Source organism: Alnus glutinosa, chromosome 11, assembly GCF_958979055.1.
Source record: "Alnus glutinosa chromosome 11, dhAlnGlut1.1, whole genome shotgun sequence".
NCBI lineage: Eukaryota > Viridiplantae > Streptophyta > Magnoliopsida > Fagales > Betulaceae > Alnus > Alnus glutinosa.
In genome coordinates, this window is record NC_084896.1 from 6,619,842 (window position 1) to 6,635,073 (window position 15,232).

The 15,232-nt window shown below is 34.6% G+C and overlaps 1 protein-coding gene and 2 long non-coding RNA genes across 3 annotated transcripts; 1 reads left to right on the forward strand and 2 right to left on the reverse strand.

The window, feature by feature from the left end:
• Nucleotides 1-1,168: 1,168 nt before the first annotated feature.
• On the forward strand, nt 1,169-2,291 carry LOC133881045 (germin-like protein subfamily 1 member 7). The gene is made up of 2 exons (XM_062320009.1): nt 1,169-1,370; nt 1,599-2,291. The coding sequence occupies exons 1-2, from the start codon at nt 1,169-1,171 to the stop codon at nt 2,135-2,137; spliced, it is 741 nt and encodes a 246-aa protein (XP_062175993.1). The 3' UTR covers nt 2,138-2,291.
• A 2,161-nt stretch (nt 2,292-4,452) lies between these two features.
• LOC133882370 (uncharacterized) lies at nt 4,453-6,161 on the reverse strand. Its single transcript, XR_009902660.1, has 2 exons — nt 6,087-6,161; nt 4,453-4,757 (listed from the first exon to the last, which is right to left on the reverse strand). It is a non-coding gene; the product is annotated as an uncharacterized LOC133882370 (long non-coding RNA).
• Nucleotides 6,162-7,903: 1,742 nt separating this feature from the next.
• Nucleotides 7,904-11,465, reverse strand: LOC133882369 (uncharacterized). Its single transcript, XR_009902659.1, has 3 exons — nt 11,170-11,465; nt 9,229-9,329; nt 7,904-8,209 (listed from the first exon to the last, which is right to left on the reverse strand). It is a non-coding gene; the product is annotated as an uncharacterized LOC133882369 (long non-coding RNA).
• Nucleotides 11,466-15,232: the final 3,767 nt, after the last annotated feature.

Sequence of the window (15,232 nt, forward strand, 5' to 3'; positions counted from 1 at the left end):
TTAGGGAGGAAATCTCCACTTCAATAACAACTTATTGGCAAGAATCCCTAAAACCCTAAAGAAAGGGATAATATTCACTCAGGTACACCCATATTGCCTTAACAGGACTCTGCTAAAATTCCCTCTCCATATACACCAACTTGAGCGTTGGAGTGATCTCGCCATATATAGCCCCGACGAACCCCTCTAACCTCTATACTTTCTTTCAGTTTTTCTTTTTGGCGAACAAGGTGCGGTCACTGTACTAATAGAGCATTTTGAAATTTGTTACGGACATAGCATATAAAGCGGTAGATTGAGAAGACAAAGAGCAATTTGTGTCAAAATTTTCTATTCCAACATGACTCTGTTTTCTAGTTCCTTGAAAGGAAAGCTGCAGCTAAGATATAAAGAATGGACTTCATGTCTGAACAGTAAAATCTTCGATTGGAGTTAGATCTTTTGTTTTTTGTTTGTTTCTGTTTTATTTTTTATTTTTTTTTTTCTATTTTGGATCAATGATAGTTAGATCTTTTGTTCTAAATTAAATGAAATACACCAGAAACATTAAATTGCAAGAATTTATTTCCCCCAAATACCTACAAACCACACGTAATGGAAGAGAGAAAAAAAAAAGAAAAGAAAAGGAGAAGACAAGAATATACCAAATGCCTTAGCATGGTACATATATAGTTGTTATCTAGGAAAGCTTTATCTAGCAGAGCAAAAGAACTAAGAAGCAAGCTTCACGTACGAGATAAGATCAAATCATTTGACTTGGAGCATTTCACGCTGTTTGAACATCTACATTTTCCTAGAATTAATGCATAAAATATATCATTAAATAATGTCACAACTCGAAACATGATTAAGTGCTCGTAATTAAAAGCAAAGATTTCGGAGCTTAATATTTTAATGGGAAAGATTTTCTTAGTTAAGACAGGGTCAAGTGTACTAGGTATTTCAATTTCAATTTCTTAATATACTATCACTTTAATTAAGGCTTTTGCGGAATATTGGAGAAACCAATATTCCAGTAATGGAAGTGTTCGGATTTGGCTGCATTTCTAATAAAAAAAAAACCCATAATTACCAACTCTTAGAGGCTCCATCTAGTGAAAAAATCCATAATTACCAAGTCTTAGAGGCTCCATCTAGTGAATTCAGTGACTCCCCGCTATAAATAGACATGTTTCCCACCCAAGATCTCTCACTCCTCACAAAACCAACAACTCACCGAATACAGAAGCAAATAAGCATGAAAGGGGTTCTTAATTACCTTGTTGTAGCTCTGGCACTCATGGCTTTGGCATGCTCCGTTGCCTCTGCCTTTGACCCTGCTCCTCTGCAAGACTTTTGTGTTGCAGTCAATTATACTTCCACTGATGCTGGTACGTTCACATTCTTCTTCTTCTTGTTATTATTATTATGTTCTTTTGAAGTCATTTGAAGAATCTGGAATCTGGATTGTTTTTCCTCATCCATGGGATCTACATATCAATGTAATTATGGTAGGAGGGATTACTTGAATAGGCCTTTTTAATTTCTGCATCACACGTTATAAACCATTATTATCTAAGTGCCTTGTGATATCTATTAACAAACTTTCCTTTGTGCAGTATTTGTGAATGGAAAGTTCTGCAGAGACCCAAAGCTTGCCAATGCCAATGATTTCTTCTTCCAAGGCCTGAACATTCCTAGAAGCACCGCAAATCAACTCGGGTCGAATGTCACTCTTTTGACTGCAGACCAAATACCTGGCCTTAATACATTAGGCGTATCCTTGGCTCGCATTGACTTTGCACCGTACGGCCTAAATCCACCCCATACTCATCCTCGTGCCACAGAGATTTTAGTAGTTGTAGAGGGTACTTTGTTAGTTGGCTTTGTTACATCAAACCCGGATAACCGCCTCATCACAAAAACTCTAAACTCAGGAGACGTCTTCGTCTTCCCAATCGGTCTCATTCACTTCCAATTTAATGTAGGAACGACCAATGCTGTTTCTTTCTCCGGTCTTGGAAGCCAGAATCCTGGGCTCATCGTCATAGCAAAGAATGTTTTTGGATCCAATCCTCCTATCAATCCAGATGTTCTCACCAAGGCCTTTCAATTGGACAAAAATGTGGTTGAGTCTCTTCAGAAAACATTCAGTTAGAGAACTATATGTTCTAGCCATAATGAACCGTCTGATGGTTTGAAAAGTTTGAAATGTTTCCGAGCTTGTTGTATCGTCGTAGCAATATATAATTATAATGAAATAAAATTGTTGCTTATGTACTCTCATATTCGATCTTTTTTGTTCTTTTTTATTTTTAGACTTAGCATGCGTGGTAACTAAGGTAGTAAAACTGCAGCTTGCTAATTATACGTATCACTATTTATGAATGCACCATTACTAGTTAACTTTAATCGATCATCTTGAGTCGTTGAAAAGGAATTATAATTCACCATTACTAGTTGACTAATTTATAATCAAGCATCTTCACATATATATATATATATATATATGACTCTAAATTGTGATAATCTAGAGAGAGTTAATGTACCATGCATGACCTAGGGTTGGGCTAGTTAACTAACTGGACTCAGTCTCAAAGGCACAAAAAATTACAAGAAAGGCCGAGAATAAATAATCTAACTAAAGAGTTTATTAAAAACTTTAGAGGCGATAAAGTGAAGAAGCTTAATCCAAGTAAATGTTTGAAAAATTGTCCTAAATTACAACATTAATCAAAATAAGTTTAAAACTCTGTGCCAAACAAGCACACTTATTAAGTATAAGAAAGTAAATACTGAGAGTTCATGTCTGAAACAGTACTAGTCGTTCCGGCCTCTTAACTCATTCTCAGCACATCTATAGGGAGGAAAAGCAAAAACAATAGAGTGAAAAACTGAGTAAACATTACACCCAATCGATTGAAAATGGCCTCTTAACTCATTATTGGTGTCGTTTTACTCTTCTCTCTAGTACTGCTTAGACAAATTTTGTCTGAACACTTCTAGTTTCTAGTATTATTTTTCTGTACAAGAAACTTAACCAAGGGAACCAGCAAGAGAAGAGCACCAGAGGCACAAAATTCAGCATTTCCATATCTAGGCTGTGTGTCTGACTGTGGGGGCTCCTATGAGCTCCTGCGAGAGCTTTCTGGCTCCTCATATATTTTGTCATTAAACCACTAATCAATAACATTAAGTTTGAATTATGCGACACCTGTGTTCATATATAAATCATTGGCTTCATTTTCGTAATTTTTAAAAGGTAAAACAAAATCTTACGTCAGTAGTGGGCTTTCCAAAATATCTCTAAATCATCCATTAATTAAGTTTAGCAACAAGTCTCTCACATATAAGTTTGGCACAAGCTTATATAAACTCGCTGTGCTTAAGCTGCTGCAGATGAGTAATCTACCTTACATTTTCATACAAACTTTGGTGGAAATTGATAGGAATTCAGACCTCTTTCTTATAAGGGAAAAACAGATATATAGATATATGGATAAATATGCTAAAAAGATATATAGATCAAAGAGACGGTCATCCGTTTCATTAACAAGAGCACGAAGAAAAGCATAATGAAATCTGGCATGCAATTTTTCTAATGGGTTTATCAATGTCCCGTCATTATTTACAAAATAAAATTTCAAATTTCTGCAAATGTACGTGATCTGATCAAAGAAAGAACTTCAAAAAAAAAAAAAAAAAAAAACAAACAAACAGTAGAGGGGATTTTTCTCGTCCAAAAAAGAGATAGATCTACCGAAAAATAGAGAGAAAAAGAAGGTTACCTGTGAGAGATGGAGAGAAGCTGCTTCGTTGGAGGCAAGCAGAATTCCTGAGAGAGAAAGCGAGTTATGGAAAATAGGTTCACGTCGTTTCTGACTGTAAATGGCATTAATATAAAAGTTGTCTTAAATGGCGCACGTCGTTTTAAACTGTTCAAACGACGTGAATCTGATCCTTTTTCAAAGGATGTGAGTAATTCACGTTCGTGATACTTTTAAGTTGTTAACGACTTAAAAAAATACAGTTCACTTCATTTTTTGCTAAAGGAAGTTAGTACTTAAAGGACCAGTTTATCAACTAAAAATTATGGCTTCACGTTATGTACGTGTTGCAATTTTAGGCCACTCTAAGGAAGGATTTAGTTTATAACTCTAAGGAAGGATTCAGTTTACATATATATATATATACACAGGGTTAAATTTGTTTTTGGTCCCTACTATTTAACGCCTTTATTTTTTGTCTCCTGTGATTCATTTCATATCGCATATGGTACCTTGGCTATGGCGAAAAGACGGAGCTGGTGCGATGACCCGTTTTTTTTTTTTTTTTTTTTTTTTTTTTTTTTTTTTTAATACAAACATAAACGAGTCATCGCAGTGGCACGACTACGTGTCGCTCAGCCAACATATGGCACATGTCCCATAACATGCACCAGATAATCAGAGTATAACATATATCTATCTATGCAGCGGAAAACATAAATCTGAATAGCGAAAATTACAACTTATACATCTATCACAAATTAATTACAACATTGAGCCATTTAACATCTATCTGTTTGAGTCTTATTAACACAATATTTACATAACAATAATGGCTTAACAAAGAATAAGTGACACAAACGTCACAAACCATACCAAACCTATAACATAGTGGACAACCCGTGGTCCGACAATTACAATTGTCGCGGCGAGCTTCAGTCATAATATCTCAAGTACACTGCTACCAACTCATCAACTATACCGAAGTACCTGCAGCCAAAGAAACATCATCTTCACGGTTGTGGTGGTATCCACATCCGCATAGGTGAAAGAATGAGTTCACCGCCTTAGCATGAAACATACTAAGACCTCAGTGGTATAAGACTAACTGAGTTTTCACAAAGAACCAACCCTTATTTTATTTTTAGTCGTGCGAGCACTATATTAGCCACAATTTACCAATAGCTAATGCAGCAAATACTGATTATCCAGAAAACATTTAAAACATACTATATAGCTGTGAACATATGTAGAAGTTCCAGTCATCCCTCCTTGGAAGTTTCAACATATAGACCTCTCTATAATAATACTTTTCATTGGTCGCTCAGATATATGTGCATACGATCACTCCATCACAGATATCACGCATACACATAGGTCATAAGCAAGGAACATGTCATCTTACTCTTCCATACTAGGATAACATCCATCAACAAAACACTCGCAACACCATCTCTAATCGTATTTCAGCTTCGTGCCTTGACGTCAGTAGATCATGAGAGCACTAGAGTTAAACTCAATCATGCTAACACGTCTTTCCTGAAGAACAAGAACAGTCAACCTTCTTACTCATAGACATGTCATTACTCGCACCTGGGCAATCATGTATCCATGTACTTTCAAGTTCAATGTATGATCTTAACACATGACTATCCGATAGAAATATACATAAGATCTTTTTCATGAATACTCTTATGCATACCAATACGTCTAATAAAACTACTCATAGGATAAAAACATCACTCATAAAACAATGCTATATATGCTATGCATGAACTGGGGCTAATAATGCTGCTGATACTGATATGCTGCTGATACTGTTATGTTGCTGATACAGATATGCTGCTGATACTGTTATGCTGCTGATATACTGATATTGTTGGTATGTATGCTCTATACTACATGCTCAATGTTCCGTGCTTGACCAGTATATATTTCACTACTGTATCACGCTGAAATCATGCAGTTGTTAAATCACGTCCTCTTAAAACTAAACAAATCTAGCATTTTATCCAACACTTTGAAATCATTCAAAACTTGGTTTCTTTATAAAATCTAAACAGTTTCAACATGATATGTTCTCAAACAATTTGCATAATTTAAATCTCAACCACAGAACTTAACACTTTAAATCTATTCAATACTTTTCACTCTTGCACTATCTTTTAAACATCATTGATATAGTTTAAACATAATCGAAACTAATCAAATCATCTCAAAGCATATACATTTCATCATATGGTCGGTTCGGTTTCATAAACAATATATATATATATATATATTTTTATCAATCCAATACATATAAAAATATATATTTTTCTCAGTGAGTGGAATACCCACCTTGGCTGCATTGGACTCACGATTCGAACTCTACATTGGAAAACCCGTTGAAGTCTCCAACTATGACACGATCCTGCAAACATTGGTAATATTAGACTATGCTATTGAACTCTATACTCTATGACACATAGACTACTCACGTGCTCACACGTCACATCACTCGCTTCTAAAGCTAACTAGGTATCCTAATCTATTATTAGGCTAATTATATCTTGCTTATTAATTAGGAGATGCATTTACTTTTTTATTTGCCTACGTATTATTATTACATCACATTACCATTGTGAATCCATTAATGATTTGTTGCTTATTTACTAAGTTAACAATATATATTTAACATGTATGCATGTATATGTATATATGTACATATGTACATATATACATATACATATACAACTCTTAAACCTAACCGATGATGCACTCAAATACTTTGTGTACAGGAATAGGTGAGTTAGTTACTAAATTAGCTCCTATAGGATTCAAAGTACATTTATGTACTTCTACATTTTTATCAATTCTTCGTTGTCTAAGGATTATATGAATAATTATCATTTCACGGCATTCACATCTTAACCATTACTTTAATGTTTAACCTTAATTAGTTACTAACCACATAAGTAGTTTAGATTATAGAAAATTAATCTTATTTAACGTACTAATCTAATAACTCTTTAGATTAGCTTAGGTTACAATCTCGTTTTGTAATGTTTACGCCTACCAAAGCTTGAGGCATATACCAAGACCTCAAAATTAAGCGTTACACTTAAGCTCAATTTACTATTAGTCCACCACAACTCTACATTAACGCTCCTACCTTATTATTAATACACTTATCCATTTAGTCTTTCCAACCTAGGACCCTAGTGATTTAATCTTAAAGGTTATCTAAATGTCTTTAACTATATTATACTAAAATCCCATAATCTATTTATATAATCACTTTACATACTCATGGGTTTATTCTTTCATTATGCCCACATACTTTATTTGCTCGTTTACTCTATGTAGTCTTTACTCATTTATTTACTTTAGTAATTATCTTGTTCGTTTAACTACATACAAAATAATAACTAACTCAACAACTTCAATAATCAGCCCAAATCAGCCAACCACAGTGAACCCCATCACGGTACACACACACGGCCAGCCATCCAAAACAGTGAACACCCAAAGCTCCCAAATCAGTAAACAGCCCACACAAAACCCATACAATCGGTTCAAATTCATCAATTCTTAAACTATGCCTAGCCGAAACACAATCAATTGAAAAGCCCCAAAAATATCAAACCCTAATTCCATAATAATCAAACCAATCCACAAAAATTATAGAATTTATACCTTGGGGATTTCCCTCAACAAATCCACCGGAAAACGCTACTGGCAGTCGTTGGAAATTCGCCGGAAAATAGCTCCTGGAGGACCGGGTTTCCTTCACGGGTTCAGCAGGTCGGGGGTCCTCGTGGTTCAACAGGTCTTCGTCGGAAATCCACTGGAACCGCCGGAAATCGACCTCCAAACACCGGAAATCGCACCAAACCTCGCCATTGAAGATAAGGGTCGCACAGGTTCTCCCGAATTCGTCGGGTTGCACACACGGGTCACGGGTTTCACTCCCGGGTCTGGCGGGTTCGACGGGTTTCCACGGAAATCTCTCTGTGACGACCCTTTTTTTTTTTTTTTTTTTTTTTTTTTTTTTTTTTAATTCAAACATAAACGAGTCCTCATAGTGGCACGACGATGCGTCGCAAAGCCAACATATGGTATATATCCCATAATATATACACCTGGTAAATCAGAGTATAACATATAACTAACTATGCAGCGGAAACATAAACCTGAATAGCAAAAAGCATAGCTTATACATCTATTACAAATTATTTACAATACAGAGCCATTTAACATCTATATGTTTAAGTCCTATCAACATAATATTTAAACAACAGGAATGGCTTATACAATAACAAGTGACTAAAGCGTCACCAGCCATAAACAAAACCTATAAAATAGTGGACAACTGTGGTCCAACCATTATGACCGTCGTGGCGAGCTTCGGTCATATTATCCAAAGTGCACATCTACAACACTCTCCCCTATGACCGGAGTACCTGCAGCCAAAGGAACATCTATACGGTTGTGGGGGTTTGCCACATCCGTATAGGTGGAATTATGAGCCCACCATCTTATCATAAATAAATACACTAAGACCTCAGAGGTATACTATTCACTGAGTTTTCGCAAAGAACCAACTTTTCTTTTTTTTAGTCTCGCGTACACTATAACAGCCACCAATTTTATAAACTTTTGTTTCAAAACCCCCATAGCTGATACAGCACACACCGACTAATAGAAAACATTTGAACATACTTGGCAACTAAGATTATACGTAGAAGTTCTATTGTAGAAACGACTACGTACGACCTCACCTACGATAATACTTTAAGATTTATTTGCTTAGGTTTACATAACCCTTATGTTAGAAATCAATGACATTTAAATCATGCAACCATCCGATAGAAATATACATAAGTTCTTTTCCATTAAAACTCTTATGCATACTAATAAGTCTAGCAAAACTACTCATAATACAAAAACATCACACTCATCAAAACCATGCTATAAATGATTATGCAATGCACATCATGGAAATTAATCCAAGCATCATGGGAGTTACCCCAAGCATCATGGGTTTTACCCCAAGCATCATGGGAATTAATCCAAGCATCATGGAAATTAATCCAAGCATCATGGGTGTTACCCCAAGCATAGTTTCCCGTGAGTTGTAAACCTCACTTCGATGCACGTTTAGCGTTCATATGCATATGCCTCATGCTTTAAAACAATATACATTTCATTTCATGAATTATGCCTTTAACACATGCTTTCTTTATAAAAACGTAAACGATTTAACATGTCATTTCTTAAACAATTTGCATAACTTAAATCTCCAACTTATACTCACTCTAAACTCACATATCATATTCATACTTCAAAACATCATCATAATTTCAATATACTCAAAAGTACTCAAATCATCCAAAACAGATCATAATCAACATAAAGTTAGTTCAGGTTTGTAAAACAATATATATTTTGCAATTCATCATTTATGAAAATAATACTTCTCAGTGAGTAGAATACTCACCTTGGCTGCATCGAACTCTTGACTCAAACATTTCCCCCGTGTTCTAGTTACTTGAACTCTAGATTGGAGAACACGTTGAAGTTTCCAATCACGGCACGTGCCTGCAACCATTTAGGACGTTAAACTATGCTATTGAACCTATACTCTAAGACACATAAACTACCTGCGTGCTCACACGTCGCTTTACTCGCTTCTAGAGCCAACTAAGTACCTTGGCTACCATTAGGTTAACCATTGGTTATAGGTTCATAATTATTTCGCTTCTTATTTTAAAGTCGCGTTTACTATTTTATTTGTCTACTTATTATTATGATGTCACACTATCATCGTTAATCCTTTAATGGCTTGTTACTTATTTACTAAGTTAACAATATGTATTTAACCCATATATATGTATATATATGTATATATATACATTTACACATATATACATACAACGCTCAAACCTAATCAATTGATATACATAAATATCATGTGTACACAGATAGGTGAATTAGGTACTTAGTCACCTTACTATCATTATTATCAATTAAGTCTTATAATTTGCTTATCCACTTAGGCTAACTATGTGTATTCGGTCAATAAACATATGTAGGTACATATATGCATAGAAGGCTTATTAAGTTAAACATAGTCTCCTAACACACTTAGAGGTTTCATATTACATAGGTAAACACATTAATCATCCCATTACATTTACCAAATGACTCCAGAGCTTATTATGTTTTTCCCTCACTTATGTATACTTATTGACGTAAGATTGTATTGGACATAACAACTCTATGTTCTTTTAACCTTAATCACTTCATCTAATATTTTATTCTTATTAGTTTCTAACTTTCCAAGTAGTTTAGATTTAAGACTTTAATCTTATTTAACATACTAATTTAATAACTCAAATTAAACTAGATTATAATCACATTTATACTATATCCATTACTAAAACTTGAGGCACATACCTAGACTCAAAACTAAACATTATGCTAATAATTGATTTATTAATAATCCATAGTTCTTATGAACTTTATTCCAATATTAATTATGTTTCTATTTCAACATTTAACTCACTATTTATGTTTATTTGACTAACTCCATTAATCCTTGTATTTCCTTCAAATCCATTTATAATTTATTTACTTGTGACACTATCCATTCACTTGTTTATCATTATTACCCCTTCATCTTACTTAACTATTAACTTAATGACCCTTATTACACTTTATTTCCATTTACTCCCATTTTTAATAATTATTTGTTTTAGTCATTTCTCTTATTCTCCACTCATAATTCTGCCCAAGGCATTAACCATGAGCTACCAAAATAAACCTCTATTAACTTAATAACCAACATCATCAAATCACCACCCAAAACCAGATTTGAGTTCCACCACAAACACCCATCCAAATTAGCCCATACACCCCTCAAACTCAAACTATCAATCACTAAGCTAAGCTTCAAAAATACAACATCAAATCTGTTGAGATTTCTTCACATCCAACACCAAAATCCAAGACCCCAAGAGGACAACCCACTCGGTCCATCCCATGGAAATCCCTCTAAAATTCCAACAATCAACAATAAAGCATTAAACACAAGCTAAAATCACTAAAAACCAAAACCCCAAAAGATATACACCATTCGGCCATCCCCTTCCAAACTCACCATAAAACCCTCAATTTCTATCTTAAGCAAAATCCACGATTTCAATCTAAATCAAACCAAATGGAACCCATTCGGTTTACAAAGCAAATCCAAGAAATTCTCAACAATACCCATTCGGTTTTCACCCAAAAAAAAATCTACAATAACCTCCTAACAACTAAAACCCATTACCATTTTAACCTAAAATCCGAATCTAAATAAATTTCAAACTATTCACATGATTTTTGTGCTTTATAAACAATGGGCAACATAGAACACGAAGAAAGGCTAGAAATTTACCCCTACAAAAGCCCATGGCCAGATCTCTTATTTCTTCTTCTTTTTCTCTCTTTTTCTTGGGCTGCAACGTGGCTGGATCTCCCTTTTCCAGCCGGTAATCCTCTCCCACGGCGACTCTCCTTCACGCGGCAGCCCTCTCTTTCACGGGTGTGTGGGTGTATGGTAGAAGAGAGGAGAAATGAGGAAAATGGGGAGAAGAAAGGATATAAGGATGAAGGGGGAGATGGATATGTGTGTGCGTGAATGAAAGGGTGGGGAGGGGGAGAATTTTTTTTTTCCGAAAATGGGCTTGCCCATTCTTTTCTTTTCCAAATTTTATTTTGTTTTTATCTCTTTTATCCAAGGGAAATGCTAAAGATCCTCCACTTATTCCCCCTCATCACCCTCTTTTCCTTAAAAAAATTGATTTTTATTAAAAAGTTGTCTCTGATGTCACATCAAATTTTTTATTATAAAATGGTGATAAGGGGGATGAAGGGAAGATGTGTAGAAGGGCTCTTTATCCAAACCAAGAGATGACATACCTCCATAGTCAACCAACATGTGACAAGTGGCACATGATAGATTTCCTTTTTATTTTAAGGTTTCTTCTTCTATAAAATTACTGCAATGCCACCTAATATTTATTCTCTTCCTTGATAATTAATTTCTAGCCTCCTTTTTAATCTAACTACGTTTTACCCATACAATTAGTTATTTATTACCCAATGACTCTTTAGTATTATTTATTATTCTAATTATATTACTTTGTCTTAAACCCATTTTATTCGAATCATATAAATTTATCTACTTAGGATTTATTATTAGTCTCATCCTACTATAGTAAATATAATTTATTAAATTTTAAATTCCCTATTTATTTTCTTGGTCTTTACACTCTCTGTCTCCATCTCACTCTTTGCTCTCAACTCCCTCTCAATCACTCCATCTCACTCTCTCGTCTCTCTCTCTGTGCGATCGGGTGAGAAGAACAAAGAAAGAAAAGAGGAAGGGGGGGGGGGGGGGGGGGGGGGGCTGATGCGTGGGGCTTGAGGGGGAGAGGGATATGAGGGGGAGAGGGATATTTTTCCACATCAATCCACAGCCACACACGTGGCTGTGGATAAGACCAAACCTTAGTCTTATTCCAATTCTAGTCCTTTATCCTTTCTAAATTGCAATTTTGCCCACATCTTATCTTATTCATTTCTCAAATAATTATTATTCAACCCAATTTTATTCAATATCATTATCACTTAACCTTACAATTAATCATACACTACATTAGGACTCATTATTGTTAATATTTATTTTAACTCCATTATTTACTTTAAACTTATTTTATTCTTTCATAATATAAATGTGATCACCTAAAATCTATTATTGGTCCATCCTATTTAATAAATATGATTTACTAATTGCTAAACTCCTTGTTTAAATTCTTGGTCTTTACAGCTGGTACCTCCGTCCTCCGTTCAAAACTTGAAGGAAGTACACGTTAACACCTCAGAAGCTGACATGTGTCATATGTTGTCTAATTAAAAATTAAAAATAATAAAAAATTTGAAAATAATAAAAACTTCAAAAAAATTAAAGCTTTAAAAAATTAAAAAGAAAAATTGAAAAAAAAAATTAGGAGGGGTGGCTCAAGCTATCCCCTTGGCCAGTTTACCACCCCTAAAGAGAAAATGGAGGTGGCCGAAAGTGTGGGTGGTTCGGCCACCCCACAAGGCCAAAGTGAGAGAGAGGGAAAAAAAAAAAAAAAAAAAAAAAAAAAAAGAAAAAAGTTAAGGGTTTGGCCCTTGGGAGTGGCCGAACCACCTCCAAGGGCCATAGGCGTGGTTCGGCCACCCCCTGACCGCCTGGTCTGGGGTGGCCGAACCAATCCCCAAGCGAAACGGGAGTGGCAGAGCCACCTCCAAGGCTCTTGGGGGTAGTTTCAACTACCTCGATTTTGCTTTTAAGGAGTGGCCGAACCACCGAAATCGGCCATGGGGTGTATCAGACACCCCTCTTTTTTTTTCAATTTTTTTTTTTTTTAAAAAAAAAAAAATTTAAAGCTTCTATTTTTTATTTTTTATGTTTTTATTATTTTCAATATATATATATAATTTTTAGTTAGGCATACATAAGACACGTGTTAGCTTCTTAGAGGTGTTGACATGGACTTCCGTCTATTTTTGGACGGAAGTCATATCATATCTATCTTTAGCCATAAACGAGATACCATCTGCAATAAAAAATGAACTATATGGGGCAAAAAAAAAAAAACGTATTTAACTCATATATATATATAAATGATATGATATGATATATGATTACAATTCTTTCCCATGATGTTTGGTCGAAAATATTTTTGAAATCTAAATTAACATAATAAAAATATCAAAGGCTTTTTCAAACGTTGGCATGAAATTTGTTCTGACGCGCAAATCTAAACCTCATCTTCTACCCTACATTGCAATGATATATTGGGAAATAAATGAACACTTATTTGATTAGTTGTTATATATGTCCGTAGGAGAGCTTTTTCTAGAAGAGCAAAAGATAATAAGCTTAATGAGAGATAAGATCAAATCATTTGACTTGGAGCATTTCACGCTGTTTCATTTTCCTGGAATTAATGCATAAAATCATTAAATAATTTCACAACTCGAAACATGCATGATTAAGTGTTCGATCGTAATTAAAAGTGAACATGCAGGCAGACAAGCAAACATGCATTTCGCAGCTTCATAATTTAATGGGACAGATAATACTAGCAAGGACAGGGTCAAGTATACCATCACTTTAAGGCTTTGGCGTTTTGGAGAAACCAATATTCCATTATTTGAAGGGTCGGATTTGGCTGCATATATTTCTAATATATATGATCAAATTAACTGGTTAAATTAATAACGGCCGGTTCACCCTCTAAATAAAAAATGGATAACTTTCAAAGTCTTCGAGGCTCCATCTAGTGAAAAACATAGACCGGTTCATTGACTCCCCGCTATAAATAGACATGCTCCCATGCAACATGTCTCTCACTAATGAAAAAATTTCAATTCCTGAAAAAATTAGAAAAAATATGAATACTTTAGCCTCGTGGCTTTTTGAGCGATTCAAAATGCTACCTAGGGTGTTTATTGGTTGAATGTTAATTAATACAATGTATTGTATTTTAGCAGCACTTTACGGTACAGTTGAGCTTAAAGTCGTTTGGATATTGGGAGTACAAGCGATCTGGGGTGAGTATTCTATTCACTGAGAAAAATATATATTTTTATATGTAATAGATCGATATGTATATATATATATATGTATGTATTGTTTATAAAATCAAACTGACTATATGATGAGATATATGTTTTGGATAATTTGATTAGTTTGATTATGTTCAATTATATCATGATGTTTAAGAAGTAATGTATGAGTGAAGAGAGTGAAGAGTGTTAAATTGATTTAAAGTGTTTGAGTGTGTGTTGCGGTTGTGATTTAAATTATGCAAATTGTTTGATAACATGTCATGTTGAAACTGTTTATGTTTTATGAAGAAGCTATGTTTTGAATGATTTCAAAGTGTTTGATAAAATATTGAATTGATTAGTTTTAAGGGAACGTGATTTGGTAACTGCATGATTTTATAGCATGATACAGTAGTGAAATATACACTGGTCAAGCATAGAGCATAGAGCATGTAGTATAGAGCATACATACAACAACAGTAACAGAACGCAGTAAACACAATTAAACAGCAGTTATCCAGCATCGTGGGTGACCCAAGCCCCAATAGACCCAGTTTTATGCATATCATGTATATCATTGTTTCATGAGTGATGTTTTTATGTTATGAGTAGTTTTTACTAGACGTATTGGTATGCATAAGTGTTTTAAATGAAAAGCGTTTATGCATATTTCTATCAGATAGTCACATGTGTTAAGATGCCATACATTGAACTTGAATGTACATGGATTCATCACTGCCCAGGTGCGAGTAATGACATGTCTATAAGTAAGAAGGTTGACTGTTATTGTTCTTTAGAAAAGACATGTTAGCATAATTGAGTTAACTCTAGTGCTCTCATGATCTACTGACGTTCAA